The sequence below is a fragment of the Crocuta crocuta genome, unplaced genomic scaffold (assembly GCF_008692635.1).
Source record: "Crocuta crocuta isolate KB4526 unplaced genomic scaffold, BGI_CrCroc_1.0 scaffold1079, whole genome shotgun sequence".
Taxonomy (NCBI): Eukaryota; Metazoa; Chordata; class Mammalia; order Carnivora; family Hyaenidae; genus Crocuta; species Crocuta crocuta.
Genome location: NW_027529995.1, coordinates 653,125 through 669,265, shown reverse-complemented (window position 1 = coordinate 669,265; position 16,141 = coordinate 653,125). Strand labels below are relative to the sequence as shown.

General features: G+C 53.2%; 3 protein-coding genes across 5 annotated transcripts in view; 1 reads left to right on the top strand and 2 right to left on the bottom strand.

Moving 5' to 3' along the window:
- The window catches only part of GPR62 (G protein-coupled receptor 62), a 1,780-nt gene extending 1,310 nt beyond the window's left edge, over positions 1-470 (bottom strand). Inside the window, exons 1-2 of the mRNA XM_077763421.1 lie at positions 342-470; positions 4-268 (exon numbers count right to left, since the gene is read on the bottom strand). Coding sequence (XP_077619547.1) covers positions 4-238 — 235 coding nt within the window. The 5' untranslated portion in view covers positions 239-268; positions 342-470. The remainder of the gene's footprint in view (positions 1-3; positions 269-341) is intronic.
- A 4,959-nt stretch (positions 471-5,429) lies between these two features.
- Positions 5,430-12,446, bottom strand: PARP3 (poly(ADP-ribose) polymerase family member 3). 3 transcript variants are annotated; one of them, XM_077763391.1, is made up of 11 exons: positions 12,310-12,445; positions 11,440-11,629; positions 10,665-10,790; positions 10,275-10,463; positions 9,931-10,063; positions 9,614-9,840; positions 9,213-9,359; positions 8,921-9,007; positions 8,483-8,660; positions 6,440-6,595; positions 5,430-5,996 (listed from the first exon to the last, which is right to left on the bottom strand). In XM_077763391.1, exons 2-11 carry the CDS (start codon positions 11,620-11,622, stop codon positions 5,827-5,829), a joined length of 1,596 nt encoding a protein of 531 aa, XP_077619517.1. In that variant the 5' UTR covers positions 11,623-11,629; positions 12,310-12,445; the 3' UTR covers positions 5,430-5,826. The 3 variants fall into 3 exon arrangements, with proteins under 3 accessions (XP_077619517.1, XP_077619518.1, XP_077619519.1); XM_077763392.1 differs by having other exon boundaries at positions 11,440-11,626; XM_077763393.1 differs by lacking the exon at positions 6,440-6,595 and having other exon boundaries at positions 12,310-12,446.
- Positions 12,447-13,120: 674 nt separating this feature from the next.
- RRP9 (ribosomal RNA processing 9, U3 small nucleolar RNA binding protein) overlaps positions 13,121-16,141 on the top strand; it is a 7,677-nt gene continuing 4,656 nt past the window's right edge. The window contains exons 1-2 of the mRNA XM_077763369.1: positions 13,121-13,258; positions 13,548-13,630. Of these exons, the coding sequence (XP_077619495.1) occupies positions 13,178-13,258; positions 13,548-13,630 (164 nt within the window). The 5' untranslated portion in view covers positions 13,121-13,177. The remainder of the gene's footprint in view (positions 13,259-13,547; positions 13,631-16,141) is intronic.

Here is a 16,141-nt window from a genome sequence, read left to right as displayed (position 1 = left end):
GGCCCAGCCCCGGCGGCGGCGCGGCCAGCAGGCCCAGCGGCATGATGGAGGCGGCCGCCATCAGGTCCACAATGCACAGGTGCACCAGGTAGAGCGCGTCACGCAGTCCTGGGGTGCGCAGGACCACGACCAGCAGCGCGCCGTTGCCCAGCAGTGCTGCCGCCTCCACGATAGCCGCCAGGATCAACCCCGCCGAGACCGCGACTTCTGAGGTGTTCAGCAATGTGATGTTGGCCATTCGAGCGCTCAGACTTCACCCTGTGCTGGGCTGCAGAGAGCGAAATGGAGTGTCTTCCCTCCCCCCTTCCCATCACCTGTCCCTCGCTCCTCCGGCGCCTCACCTCACAGGCTGCCCCGGTGCTGGCTCCATTGCCCAGGCTGCCATCCTCTCAGGGGCTTGGCCGGCCCCATGGAGGGATGCAAGGCTGGGGCTTGCTCTCTCTCTCTCTCTCTCCTCTTCCCCGGGCAACTCAGTCTCTGCTGGAGATGGTACTGGCTGACACTCTGATGTTGCCCTTTAGAGACAGAGCTGGCAAGGGAGGAGCAGGGCCTGGCACCAGCCCCCTGGGTCCTAGCAGCTGCCAGCTGCTGGCTGGAGACTGTGCTGTGGAAGAGCTGGGGGTGCCTCTAGAGGGGGTGCCAGAATAGGCACAGGCTGGAGTCTAGACTGAGGACATCAGAGTGGGGGTTTCGGAGTTTGCCAGACCCTGCTCTGCCTTTCCCCAGGGTAGGAAGTGGCCCTCCACATGCTCTCCCTTCTCATCTCCATCAGTGGGGTAATCAGATTATTCAGCCTTTGTCCTGAGGGGAAACTGAGGTACCAGTAAGACAAGGCTGCAACGGGGAGAGCTCCAGAAGGGCTAGTTCTCTCAGAAAGAAGGCTAGGAAGGGGGTGGGGGGGGAATCATAGGATGTGGCACATAGGAGGCTCTCACCTGGGGTTAACTTGGCACAGACTAAGTGTTTCATGATAGTGTGTGGAATTAATAAGAGGAGGCCTTGGGGAAACTGCTGGGTTCTTTTTGTTTTGTTTTGTTTTAATTGAAGTATAGTTGACCTACAATAGTATGTTAATTTCAGGTGTACAACATAGTGATTGGACAATTCTATACATTACAAAACGCTCACCATGCTAAGTGTAGTTACCGTTTCAACTGCCGGTTTTTTGTCTGGTTTTGTTTTTGCTGTTAGCAAACAAGTCCCCTCCTGCTAAGAGCACCCTGAGTTTCCTTTAGGAAACCATTGCTCCCCAATTCTCAGGGCTTAGGGTTTGGGAGAGCAAGATTCCCACTCGTTTTCCTAAGGTATGAAACCCAGTCCCGGCCAGTCAGGGTACGGCATCCCCCACGCCCAAGGTGGTTGGCTCAGGGTACTAATGGGACATGTGCCCCCAAAGTCACCCAGTTCCCTGTCAAAATCTCTATCTATACCCTTGTGGCTTGACTTATATCTGAAGCTCCTTTCTCTCCCCTGCCTCTCCAACATTTCCCCCAGTACTTTTGACTACTGGGCACCTTAAATTTCCTATGTCGAAAACAAAGCCATGACTCTTGACCTCTCTCCCCAACGTGCTCCTCACAGAGACTTCCCCATATCAGAAAGTTTTATTAATGTCTCCCTTCCCCCAGGCCCCACGTCCATCAATGCGTGTGAATCCATCAATATGTGTGAATCCAGCCATTTCTCCCCACCACCACACCTCACCTGAACCACTTCAGCATTCTCCCACCTGATCTCCTGGCCTCTGCCTCTGCACCTCATGCTAGTTCTTTATCTGTTTGTCCTCAGATCCATTCTCCAGTCTACCCCAGTGCTCCGCCTTCCAGGGAAATGTACTTCGGAGGGTTCTTTGCCAGCTGGTTTTGGGGTGTACTCAGCTAATGGAAGTTAGCAGCAGAAGACTGGAGGGTGGAAGGAGGGAAGAAGCCAAGGTATTTTCCCTCTCATGCTCTCAGCCTGGGGCTCTGAATCTACTGTCCTCTGTGGAGGACACCGCTCTCTCCTTCATGCAGGTGCCTCCATGGTTCCATGCCTGCAGGGAGACCCTGGCCTCCCTCCTTTCCTTCCATTACCCCTCCAGCCTAAGGGTGGTAGCAACTTCCTGCTGTTGCCAATCTTTGGATCACCTCACCACCCCCTCTGGTAGTTCAGTTTCTTTCCTGTATCAAATCCCCTTGTTGGGAATCCCCAGGGTGATTTCAGCTTTGCTGACTGGATCTTGATGAACACACCCTCCAGTCCACTCTCTACACAGCAGCTGAAGTGGATCCCTCTAAAAACAAATCAGATCGTGTCGTGATCCTGCTGTCATCCCTCTAAGAGCTTCCCATCATCAGAATAGACTCTCAGCTCCTCTGTGCCAGTTGGCCTTCTCCCCACCTCTCTGACCTCACACTCCTTGGCGACCACACTTCCAGCCATAGCAACCATCTTGCTGAACCTCCAACATGTCAAACTGGTTTGCACTTCAGGGTCTTCACATGTGCTATTTCCTCTATCAGAACATGCTTCCCTCAGATCTGTCCAGGACTTCATCCCTCACCTAATTCAGGGCTTTGCTTGAGAGCGGCCTTCAGGGACCGTCTTTTCTAACATCCCCCCATCTTCCCTCACTAATCCCTTTACCCTGACTTATTTTTCTTCCTGGCACTTTCCCTACTTGATAAATTTCATATCCATGCATGTGTTTGTTTTGAGCCTGTTGTACTAGCCTGTAAGCTGCATGAGAGCAGGGACTTTGTGCCTTGCTCATGCCTGTGCCCCTAGAGCCCACCCCAAGCACATGATCAGCATTGTATAGAGCTAGATGCTAGCCACCAGGGCATGAACTTCCGGATTTGACTCATTTCCTGCTGGAATTTGAAGGACTTGATCCAGTTCTCCATTATTCACATGAGAAAACTGATGCTCAGAGAGGTAAGGAATGTGTCCCAGATCATACAGGTAAGTTGCACCTGGAACCCAGGTCACTTGCTTCCTGGGCTCTGTCCACACAGATACCACTTGCTGAGCTTGGCCACAGTTTAAACATAGGCATTTGCCTTTAGGAGGCGAAGCTGGAGTTTTGAGGTGTTGGTCCAGAGTAAGGGGAAGTCCACCACTTTGTCCCTCCTCTTCTCCCTGCCCAGCTGGGCCTGCAGAGCTGGGGCAGTGCCTGAGCCACCAGGGCCCGGGGAGGGTTCAGAAGGGCAAGTGGTAATAGCAAATGAGAAAAGTGGGCTGGGGAAGGTGCTAGGGGAGGGACAGAGATGATGGTGGGTTGGAGAGTGCCCTCTCCCTCCAAAGCAGTCCTACTCAATTAAAAATGGAGGGAGAATGGAACACTTTGTAGTTTATGTGGGTTTTTTTGTTTGTTTGTTTGTTTAATTTGCACAAAGAAATGCAGGAAGGATAAACCAGAAACTGCAGCAGGTTGGTGGGAATGGAGTGAAAGGCTGGAGAAGGACCCTTTTTGGAGTACATGTTTTTGTCCAAAGGACTGGACTTTTGGGAACTCTGTTAATGTTCTATGTATTGAAAAAAACAAATCAATGAAGATGAGGAAAATCCCCTAAAAGTGAATTATAAACAGAAACAAATGAACCTCCCTGTATTTCAAATGCATAACAACCACACTGAAGAGATAAATAGCTCATCAGTGTAGAAGATAGTCATGAGTAAGATTCAATACACTTGGAGCTCAACTTAGGTTTGTTTTTCACAATGGTTACAGTTGTAGCAATTCTTTTTTTTTTTTAACTTTTATTTATTTCTGAGAGAGAGAGAGAGCGAGCGAGCAGGAGAGGGTCAGAGAGAGAGGGAGACACAGAATCCAAAACAGGCTCCAGGCTCTGAGCATGACCTGAGCCGAAGTCAGACGCCCAACCGACTGCGCCACCCAGGTGCCCCCAGCTGTAGCAATTCTGAAACCCCTTTTTACGTGGGATTAAGTGATAAGTAAATATATTAAGGTTGATGGAAACCAAGATTCTGACTGTTAGAGAAAAGAGATACTTTAAATATATATTTGGGGAAGGATGGAAGAGCCCTGTGGTGTTGGATTAGAATTGGAGAAATATATATAGACAGACAGATGCGTTCATTTTTTTACATATTTCCTGGCTCTTCATACTACAAGGACTTACTAGCAATGACACTCCAGTACCAAGAAAGGGTAGGTACCTAGCCCAAATCTAGGATGTTACAGGGGACCAGGGCTCCTTGGAGAAATGGCTGATTTGGGTTTGTGCGAGATGAGCCTGGAACATCTGGTGATGCCAGAATATAAGAAAGTGCTCAAAAAATGATGTAGATCCAGGAGTCAGTATGAAAGACCTTCTGCTGGCAAAATCTGGGGCATTTTTGAAGATCGGGATAATTACAGTAATGGATTATAACCCAATGCATAAAATAAGAATCCACAAGTCCTTATGGATAATAAAGAGGACTAGTAATCAATAAATATAAAAGAAATAATGGGATTAGATAACTGTCATTTGCTACCATCTTAGCAAAAATGGATTGAAGTCATTGATTTCGGGTAAAAATCATCAATGGATAGTAAAGCTAGTGGGTGAAAGTCCCGGAAAAATAGAACCCTTACACCTCAGCTATTTTCCCACAGATTACTAATTAATTACAAATAGGAGAAATGGTAACTTTCCAGTGGAGAAACCTAGAGGTCACCACCTTAAGAGATCAAAATAAACATCACCTAGAATGGGACATGTCCCTCTGGATATAATGCACTGAAGACACTTCATATAGGTCACGTTCCTGCTCACATTGCACTACCCGAATCTGATCATGACAAAACATCAGACAAACCTAAATTTTGAGATAGTCTGTAAAACAACTGGCCCATCCCCTTCATGAGTATCGAGAATGTCAAAGTCATGAAGGGAAAAGAAGGGCTGAGGAATGGCTTCAGATGGAAGGAGACGCATGAGACATGACAACTAAATGCAGTGTGAGCCCCCGGACTGGACCATGATCTGCTCTCTAGCACCTGCACCCCATTTGTGGACAGGGTTACCAGAGGGTGGCTGGTGTTCCTTTCACGATTGTAGAGCAGTGTTCCATGGATACATGCCAAACTTGTTAATATTCAGATATAAGATACATGTGGATGTCTGGCCCCAAGACAGGAATGCTTGATTTGCCTGGTCATGTCTGGGCAGAATCACCAGGTGAGTCCCCAAATGCCCAACAGTTCTGAATTGGTGAGAGAACTGAAGGCTCAGTGATCATGAGGCTAGCTCTTGCACACTTGGATGTAGATCAACCTGTGTGTGTGTATGTGTGTGTGCGTGTGATGTTCCACATCAACCTTGTGAGTGTTCGCTCCCTGGAGTAGGGCTGGGGCTGCTGTGCCGTGTGGTGGCTCCCCAACAAGAGAAAAGGGGGCCCGGGTGGTACAGCTGTAGCACAGACAAGCAGAGGCCAGGGAGTGAGCAGATATAATATTTAATAAGCTTGCTGTGTATGCTCGAACTTGAGCCTACCCTGGTGCTCACACCCCTTGGACAGACAATCTGGGCCAGGGTTGACAGCCCGGGTGGATCTGGGACTCTGCCCACTCTCAGCCTGGGTTCCTCTAACCTGAATGGGCTACTCTATCTGTGCCCCAGTAATAATGGCAGTCCATCACGTCCATCCCCTCAGGAGGCGAGACTCTGGGGCCACAGCCATGCCAGGGCTAGCAAGGATTAGAGGGAAGGGGGATCACTGTCTGGGACACAAGAGTGAGATTTGGGGACAAGAAGGTGTGGTACGGGGGATAGGCAGGAAGGTTGAGATGATGGTCTACCTCCCAGCAGGCCCCCAGGGCAGGGATAGGCAGACAGCTCAGAGGTGAACCTCCAGCAGGTAGCGCAGGCGACACTGGCTCTCTTGGTAGATGAGATATTCACTCTGGGAGAACGTGGAGCTGCTGAACTCTGCGCAGGGCATGGGCTGGCCCTGGGGCACTGCCACTCGCTGTCCGTCCAGCTCCAGCTCGGTGTCCTGGGTTGGATCTGCAGGGTAAAGCGAGGGCCATGGGTGACCCAAGGGTCACTGGTCCTTGGCTTTACCAGTAAGTTCTGCCTCCTATGCTTTCCACTTCTGCCACAGGGGAACACCTGCTCATTCCCACCTTGGGATCTCCAAACCACTGCACAGGCTGGGCCTTCTGCCTGGAACATCCTCCCTATTTCTCTGCCTAGAAAATTCCTACTTATCTTTCAATGCTTAGTCAATGACACCTCTTCTTTGAAGCCCTCTTGGATACCCAGGAACGATATGTTGAATCAGCAAATGTTTGTCGAATGACAAAGTGAATGATGTAGTGAGAAAGCCTGCTTCTTTTTGTCCCTCTCCTCAGCTCCCTCCCTGCCCACCTCTTCCCTGAAAGCATTCAGGTCCCCTAGCTCAGCCCCAGGTCTCAATTCTCAGGCCTGTCTAGCTTTTCAGGACTCACCAGGCTCTGTGTGGCCTCGGGCAATGACACTGTTGAAGCCAGGGGGTGGCTGCTTCAAGCTGGGGTCGTCGATGGTGATGTGGTATTCTCTGCCCAGTGCCACCTCACCCAGGAACATGTAGCCAATTTGGTGGGGTCCGCAGGACATACCAGTAACTGGGGGACCCAGGGAAGCTCAGTATGGGCAGCGTGGCCCTCCTACGTGACTCCTTGGCCCCCATCTGCTACATCCTTATCTCCTCTGGCTTTGGGCCCTGAAAAGTGCCCACTCTTATTTTTTTTCAATAGTTTATTGTCAAGTTGGTTTCCATATAACACCCAGTGCTCATCCCAACAAGTGCCCTCCCCCATGCCCATCACCCCCTTTCCCCTCTCCTCCACCCCCATCAGCCCTCAGTTTGTTCTCGGTATTCAAGAGTCTCTCATAGTTTGCCTCCCTCCCTCTCCCCAACTATTTTCTCCCCTTCTCCTCCCCCATGGTATTCTGTTAAGTTTCTCCTGTTCCACTTATAAGTGAAAACATATAGTATCTGTCCTTCTCTGCCTGACTTATTTTGCTCAGCATAACACCCTTGAGTTCCATCCACGTTGCTACACATGGCCAGATTTCATTCTTTCTCATTGCCTTGTAGTATTCCATTGTATAGATAAGCCACATTTTCTTGATCCATTTGTCAGTTGACGGACACTTAGGCTCTTTCCATGTTTTGGCTATTGTTGAAAGTGCTGCTATGAACATTGGGGTACATGTGCCCCTATGCATCAGCACTCCTGTATCCCTTGGGTAAATTCCTAGCAGTGCTATTGCTGGGTCCTAGGGGAGTTCTATTGTTAATTTTTTGAGGAACCTCCACACTGTTTTCCAGAGGGGCTGCACCAGTTTACATTCCCACCAACAGTGCAGGAGGGTGAAAAGTGCCCACTCTTATAACACCAGCTTGTTAAACATCCTTAAAAATACCCCTTGTCCTGACCGTGCTCCCTCCCACCCCTTACCCCACTCCTCGGATCCCTGAGAGCAGGTGTCTGCAGCCGCTCCTCCCCAACACCAAGGTCAGCAAAGGGCTCCCAGTGACCAAATCCAGGGCAGAGGCCTTTTCTCTCTGGCCTGCTCTGCTGATCTTGCCACTGGCACCCTCCACCCCCTAGCCTGGGACCTTTGCACTGGCTCTCCTGAGGCTACCCTCTAATCCTTCGTAGGCTCCTCTGCCCTCCTGGTGGACAACCAGGAGGTTGGCCTTGGGCAACCTCAGACATCCTAGAACGTCAGCCCCATCCAACCTTGCTCTCTTGGATCAGCGGGTGGTGGTGATCTCCAAGGATGGGCTGGCTGAGGAGCCAGTCTGGGGAGATGTCCTCAGTGAGGACACCTCTGGATCAAAACTTGGAGGTCATCAGAGATATCTTCAACCCTGTCACACTCGCTGCCCATCCCACCTCCCACACGCCCCTCTCACGGATTCTTTCTTCCCCCACCTCCACTGCCTGGGTTGTGTGCCCATCACATCTGGCCTGGGTGAGAGCATGGCCTCTCTGTGCCTCTGGCCTCAGCCGCCCTCCCTAAGGCTGTAGCCACTGAGATGCTGCTGCTATACATATGTCTGGTGAGGGTCCCCATCACTATCTGGATAAAGCTCCCTTGATGTTCTGGGCCCCAGCCCTCCCACCCACACCTGGCATTTGCTTGGAGCCTTATCATCAGGCTGTGCTCGGAGGTCCTGACCTCCCAGCCTATGTGCCACTTCCTAGTTTCTTTACCTCCAAGCTCCTCTTTCACCGCACCCCCCTCCACGTCCAGCTGGCACGCTCATCCTATCTGCATGACCTGCTCCAGGAAGGGATGCTGCCTGGGGCTGTCTGACCTGTCTCTGACCACTGGCCCCTCCTCTGGGTCCCCCCAGGCCTCAGGATGCCCCAAAGAGCACTCTGGTCAGTAGCTATTCAAGGTTTCCTCTCCTGGAAACACTGCGTGTTGGACGAGCACTGGGCCTGGTCGTCCCTCGTGTCTTGCACCTGCCCAGGTGGCCCCCAGGGGTACCTCACCATAGCCCGCTGACTTGCTGTTCTCTGAGGCGAAGTAGATGCCCTTGCCAACGCGGCCACTGGAATGTGGCATGATGCGAAGCCCACTGGTGAGGATGGCGGCCACCACAGCCACATTGGTGCCATGCCACAGTAGCTTCCGATTACCCAGCTCGGAGTGGGCCTGGAACCTATTTCCCTGAGGGGGAGGAGGTGGGAACAGGAAAGGTCATCCTATCCAAGCTCAGGTGCTTCTTCCTGCTGCTCAGAGAGTACCACCAAGGCCAAAGTCCCCTCTGGCCAATCACAGCCACTCATGCACACATGCACAAGACCTGGGTCTGGGGGAAACTGTCAAGTTGCTAAGCTGACTCACTAATGGGCAGGCACATAAGCCAAGGGCATCTCCTTCAGGGTCAGGTAGTGATAGGGGAGTGGGTTGGAAGGACTCTCCCTTACCTCCCCTTCTCGGTTCACTTTCCAAACATGTTGAAGAACAGGGCACCTGTAGGTGTCGCCCGTCTGTTCTAAGTAGGTATGTATCACCTGCAAAGAAAGCAGAAGCTGGGTGCCGAGGCTAACATGTGTGGACAAACCCCCACTGGTGCCCCAGTCCCGGAGCGCTCCTTGGGCCCTACAGACACAGGGAGAGAAGGCCAAGGCCAAGGGATTCCTCTGCACACCAGGAGGGCAGATGGGCAGAGGGACAGTGCCCGCTATTAGCTGGGCTCCTCTGTGGGACCCGGCCCACCTTGTACTCGTGTGCCTCTGGGTCCAGCAGCTGGAGCTGGCACTTAAGGAGCTGGTAGTCTCGGTCCAGTGGGTGTGGCACCTCCTCCACCTGCACCTCCTCGGGGGCTGCCTGCAGGGTCTGAGCCAGCTCGATGTCTGCCAGCACCTAAAGCGGTGGGCACCGGCAGCTTGTCTGTCTTCTCGACTCCCAGCCTCCTCCCTCCCAAAGACTGGGACCACGGTTACCCCACCTGTCTGTCCACCTGTACATCCCCCCCATCTACCTGCATAGACTTCCCCTCCCCTGTCCTTCAACCCATCCATTTGGTCCACCTATCTGGCCTTCTTGGCCATCTGTCCTCCATCTCCCTTGCCCAGTCTGTTGTCTGCTCCACTGTCTGCCCACTTGCCACCCCTCACCAGCAGCATATCCTTTTTGGCCTGCAGAAGCTCAAGGGAGTTGATGGATGGGGGCCGATTGCGGCCAAAGTTGTGGGGAATGACGGTGTAGAAGTGGGAGGACAGCTTCTCCAGGCTGAGGCCACCATCCGTGGGGTCTTTGAGGGCCGCCTCCAGTGCCTCCAGAGCCTCGAAGCCCCGTGCAATCTGCTGCTTGCTCAACTTCCCTAGGGGCATCTTCTTCACATCTAGGGGAGTGGGGAGGGTCAGGGAGACTCAGTCCCATGGCTCTGCAGCCCCTAGGCCCCTGCAACCTTGCCTGGCTCCTCTCCCCTCACCCAGGTTCATGAGGGTCATGGCATTCTTGAACATGTCCTTGCTGAAGATGTTGGTGATAAGCTTCTGTGTAGCTGCATCCAGGGAGCAGGGCCGCACCTGCTGAACCACAGTCTTCACTGGGCCTCCATCCGTCTAGGGGTAGAGGGCACAGATGAGCAGGGCCAGCTGGGCACAGCCAGAGCGGAGCCTGGCATTAGACAGAGACTAGCTAGATTGAGGCCAGAGAGGGGAAGTCCGTGCCTGAGGCCACACGGCCGGACAGTGGCAGAACACAACTTGCTGGGGCTCTCTGTCTAGTCCCCTCCCTCATCCCAGGGCCCACCACCCTCCCTGGCCACTTCACCTTCACCACGGCTTCCTGGGCCTCGTCCTCTCCCTGCACTTCAATAAGCGTGTACTTGCCAGGGTGGGCCACAAAACGGTCCCGATCCACCCAGCTGTTCTTGGTCTTGTCCCGAAATTTCTTCTCAAAGTCCTTCTTTGCATCCTCCAATAACACGAAGTAGCTGAGCTTTGACTGGCCCACCTCTCCCTGCAACCAACAGCCTTCAAGAGGGGGCCTGCCACAGTGCCCACCGTGTACACTAGTTGGCCTCTGTTATGCCTGGGCAGTCAGAGGTGGGAAGGGTTGTGATCAGCAGCTGAGTAAGCTGTGGGGACCCTGGGGGAGTAGGGGGCATGAGCAGGGAGAGGTGGGGAGAAGGTGGGCACAAGGTGGGAAGGTGGCACTCACCACACGACCCCAGCGGTTCCAGCAGGCAAAGCGGTCACCCTCTCTCAGCAGCTGGATGATGTAGAACTTGTTGTTGTTGCTCCCGATGTTGGTCTGGTTCAGGGTGCAGGCGTAGTCTTCATGCACCTGGGGCCGGAGGGGGCATGGGGAAGGCAGGCTGGCTCGGGCTGCCCTGGAGTGGGACAGGGTACCCAGCTGCACACTGACAGGGGTCTGATGGGGAAGGAGTCATGCTGCACTGGGGCATCAGAGGAGGCCCTGGCAGGGAAGGCCCGAGGAGGTCATGGTTCTGCCCTGAGGGACATAGACTGAGGTGACATGACTAAACCCAGGCAGCTGGGGGGAGTTCAGGGAGGACATGGCTATGTCTTATATCAGGGAATCAGAGAGAGACATTGGTTCTGCCCTGGAGGGCTGACAGGGACACAACCCTGCCATGCAAGGGATCTCAGGGGGACGTGGCCCTGTGGGGCTGCTTTAGGAAGCATCAGTGAGCCCTGGGGAGACTGACGGGTCACAGCCCTGCCTTAAGTATGGCAGGGGGAGGCCGAAGAAGCTCAGGGGCCTGCCCTGGGGTCTGAAGAGCAGACATGACCTACCTGGATCTGATGGGATATAACCCTACATGACCTTTGGGGTCTTGGGGGAACACGGCTTACTTGGGACCTTGAACTATCTGGCCAGAGCCAAGCCCCAGTGGGAAGGGGAGCAGGTCTGAGTGTATTTGTACCTAGGAAGGAGCGGACTCCAAGACTGGATGGGGACTACAGCTTACCTGAGTGCCAGGGCTGTGGCTGAGTGGGCATGCTGGGTCCACTCGGACTATGTGCTTCTCTGTGGGTGCAGCTCTGAGGGCCTTGGCAGTGGAGCGAAAGCTGTCCTCCTCCTCTGCCCCTTGCCGCCCCTTCTTCTTTTTGGGGCCCTCACATTGCACTGGGGGCTTGCGCTTTGGAGCCATGGCTCTTCTGGGGCACAGAGGGGGCCCTCAGGCCTTCATGACCTCTGCATCCCACTTGGCTGGCACAGCATCAACTTGCCCCACTCTGGGTTCGCCCTTTGGTATTCTCTCCCCGCCCCCCTCAAGCCACTGTCTCCCCCTGCTTCCATTTCCCCATTCCCAGACTCAGACCAAAACCAGCTCTCTGCACCAGTCACCTCTCCCTTTCCCCATTCACAGGGGTCAGGCCAGGACGCTGTCCAGTCTGCCCTAGGGTCAAGCAAGAGTGGTCGTCTGCCCTCTCTAGTAATCCAGTATGTCCTGATGAGGGAAGGAAAGTGAAAGGAGAATCTCCTCCCTCCTGCTTCTGGGCTCCTCCTCTCTCCAGAGAACTCTCTGGGTACTGCTTGCTCCTCCCCTGTCTCAGCTGACTCAGATGGAGCTGGCATGGTTGCTGGGCTGAGTCACTCAACTATGGAGGAGAGTGGGCAGTAGCGCCCAGGGGCCACACTCCTGAGGCCAGATCTGTCCCTCTAGAACTTGAGAGCCAGGACCCCAGAAACCATTCATTCCCAAGGGGTTCAAAAGTTCTGGGGTGCCAGTCAAGGTCTGAGATCAGCGACTTTGAACTGCCAGAGGGCAAGGGCCAGTCCCACCCATCCCTGCCCTGCCTTGCAGAGGGCTGTGACAGGCCCATAGGGCACTCACCTAGGAGAAAGAAGCAGTGACCTGGGAGAGATGGCGGCCACCAGGTCTAGTATCAGGACCCCCACGGCAGCTCCAGTTCTAGGGCCTTGTCTAGAAACCCTCTGGAACCTTAGGCGTGACTTGGAGTGATTTCCTTAAAACGCCAGAGGTGGGGGCAGGGGCCAGCACAGGAGTGGGGGGTGTGGTTTTCTAACTATCTGGCCACCAGTCAAGTGAGTCAGAGGCTGGGCAGGAGGAGGCCAGCCGCCTATCCCACGGACCCGTGGACACTTGATCGGGATACAGCCAAGGCCTAAGGGACTGACCCGTCCTTAGCGCCGCTTGTCTGGCCTGAGGCACGCAGTACAAGTCCACCTTGGGCCCAGGTGCGGGCACTGCCTACCTCTTCTCCTCTCGAGGCTGCCTAAATTTTCCGGGTTATCTAGTGCCAGGCAGGCTCGTTTTTGCCCCCGCCCCCGACGGGGAGGAGTCACGCTCCGAGACGTGAAACCACTCTGCATCTCTGACGCCTCCCAGCGTTAAAGGGCCGCAAACACAGAGAAGGCCAGTCTCTTCCGACCCGCCCTTGGACGTCAGCCCGCAGCAGGACGCACGCGCCATTGCCTTGTGCCGGAAGCGCCCGGAGAGGCTTGCTACCTACTGGAGCCTGGCGCGGGAGCCTGTAGGACCTGTTGGAGGCGTGGCCACAAGCGTTTACCCTATGGGCGCTTGGGGGCGTGGCAGAGTTTACAAAAGGACCCAATGGAGCTGTGGGAGGCGGGGCCCACCGGGCAATGGGAGCCTATCCGGACCCGGGTCTTGCCAGACCAACCGGGTTTAGCAGCCACGTGAGTTCTTCGTGGCGGTCGCTACACACACGGTGGGCAGCATGTCGGCGGCAGCGGCGGCTAGAAAACGCGGAAAGTCAGCCTCGGGGGCCGGTGCAGGGGCCGCCAAGCGGCGGCGGAAGGTGAGCCTGGCGTTTCTGCGGGCCAGAGTCAGTCCCGTAACTGGGACCACCGTCGTCTCCTACGGACACCCAGGCCCCTGGGTCCTCCGCGGCCCATTTTTTCGGAATCCCAGCTGGAGTCAGCTTCGTTCCTCCCTCCGCGGGCCAAATCCTGGAAGGCCTTGCAATTGAGCCGGGGGGCCAAACTGCCTTTCCTAGTCCTGCGCCTCTCGAGGGATTGGAAAGGGCCCTTGGATAGTGCCGGGGTGGTTGGGACCCTTGACCAACGAAAGGATTATTTAATTCTCAGGCCGATTCTGCTGGGGAGAAGGGCAAGTCCAAGCGAGGCGGCAAGATGAATGAGGAGATCTCTAGCGACTCTGAGACTGAGAGGTGAGCACTCTTCCACCTAGGGGAAGGGGACACTGGGGCCCATGGTGTATGGAAGACTCGATGAGTCTGGGCAGAGCTGGGCCTAGAACCCAGGTCTCCCGCCTTTTTGGCTCTTAGGTCTTGGCTTTTTCCTTTAGTTCTAACCCTGATGAGTAGGACTCATCTTGAGGAGTTTGAGAAGTCTCATCTCCTTCCCTGCAGGGTCCCTGTGTGGGGAGAACCCCTAGTCCCAGTGGGAGACCAGTGAGAACTCCCTGGTTCATGGCAGGGACCTGAGAACAGGCTGGACTGGCTGGTAAGAGAAGAGGGATATAAGAAATGCTTGCTAGTTCTTCATCTGCTTTTCTTCAGTTTCACAGTTGCTGTTCTCCTCCCTGACTCCCAACATGTGCCAGGCACTGACTTTACTGTTGAGAATAGAAATGATCCGGCAGGTGAAGACAAAACGTGTTGTAATGGGATGTGTATTCTACAGTTCTGGGTTCTGGAGACAGGGGAAGGGACATTTAAATAGGGCCTGGAGAGATGAGAAGGAGTTCCTCATGTAGAAGCAGGGAGGACACTCAGGAATCAGAGAAAAATCTAGGGCTTTCCATGGGCCAGATTGGGAGATCGAGAGGATGGAAAGGTAGGGTTGGGGCTGCATCCAGATTGGGAGGGCTTTGAATACCTCCCTCTTTCTGCAGGTGACAGGGGTGGGGCATGCTGGAGGGTTTCAGAGGGGGCTAGCAAGGTGTCAGGCCTGAGCTTGTGGAATGGAGGCTGTCATACCAGAGGATCCTGGTGCCTTCCCTAAGAGTTGGCTTTAGAAATTCAGCTTCTAAAGCTGAGCACATGTTGGCCTTAACATGCTCACATGATACATACTTTTTTTTTTTACTTACTCTGGAGGTTACTCTAGGTAGGTATGTGCCTGGCCCTGTGCCAAATACTTGTAATCTTTAAAGAATATGTTGTGAATGTCTGAGTTACAGAATAGTTCATGAAATGTGTTTGTACTCTAAGGAGCAGTGATGAAATGATGAACCCATCATTGCACCCATCACTTAGGTTAGGAACTAGACCATTTGCAGAAACTTGGAAGCCCCAACTGAGTTAATAATTTCTTTGGTCATTTCTTCTTTCCTTCCTTCCTCCCTCCCCTCATTCTCCTCCTCTTCATTTTTAAAATTCAGATATAATTTACATACAGTAATATTCATCTTTTTTAGTGTACACCTTTTTTTTGTGAGTTTTGACAAACACATGCAGTTGTATAATGACCACCACTGTGAAGGTATAGAAGGGTTTCATCACACTCCAGAACTCGCCCCTGCTCCTTTGTAGTCCGTCACTGCCCTCCCTCCAGCCCTTGCTAACTACTATCCCTGGAGTTTTGCTTTTTCCAGAACATCAAATGAGTGGAATCATCTGCTTTCCTTTAGAGTTCTGTCTCCTATGTGTGAACTCCTAAACAGTAGACGGATTAGTTTGGGTAAAAGGAGTGCAAGTTCTAACCTTGGCTGGTTAGCAGAGCAGCCACCAACCCTGTTGGCTGAAGGCTTGCTGAGCACTGAGTACTAAATGGTCTCTGTGGCCTGCTTTAGCCGTGGTTTCCTTGAGAATTTCCAAGGTCCTCTCTGGGAAAGTTGTGGGCAAGGTCATGAATGAGTCCTGGGGAACAACTGGGGCATTTGACTAGGTATCTTTAGGTACATGATCAAAGGGGATGGTTCCTGTGACCTACCTCTAGCTGCCAAGAGCAAGTCAAAGTAGGACTTGTCTTGAGTAAAGAGAATGCACTCAGCTGGGGTAGGAGTGGTGCGTGGAAGGGAAAGCAGAAACTTCAGCACAAGGTCAAGCCAAGACCAGTTAAGCTTCACCTGGAATCCTGTCCTCAAGGTAGCGGATGGTCTATGGCAATGAGGATGAGGCAGTGACATCCCAGCGTGTCTGCCTCTTAGGTCCTTTTATCAGACCTGGGCTGGCTGCGCCCCTCTCGGGGGGTGGTTCTGCGATTTACCTTTTCTGCTTTCCATGTTGGATCTCCTCTTCCCTGTCTCCCGTGCCTTTCTCATTCTCAGTTTTTCCTCTTGTTTGGGGAGCACATCGCCCATCCCTTAATGACGTTTAGAAAAGACCAGTCCTGTGGCACCTTGTATATCTGATAATAATTGGCATGGCCTTTCAGGAGTTCACATTTTCCTTTAGAATTTTATGTGTGAGGCTCCTTGTCTGCCTGCTTTTAGTGTTGCTGTTGAGACTTCTGAAGACTTTTGATTCCTTTTTTGTTTTTTAATGTTTATTTATTATTGAGACAGAAACAGAGCATGAATAGGGGAGGGGCAGATAGAGGGAGACAGAATCTGAAGCAGGCTCCAGGCTCCGAGCTGTCAGCACAGAGCCTGACGTGGGGCTCGAACCCACAAACCATGAGATCATGACCTGAGCTGAAGTTGGACGCTTAACCGACTGAGCCACCCAGGTGCCCCTGATTCCTGACCCTTAGTATGTGACCCTTTTCTTTTTTTT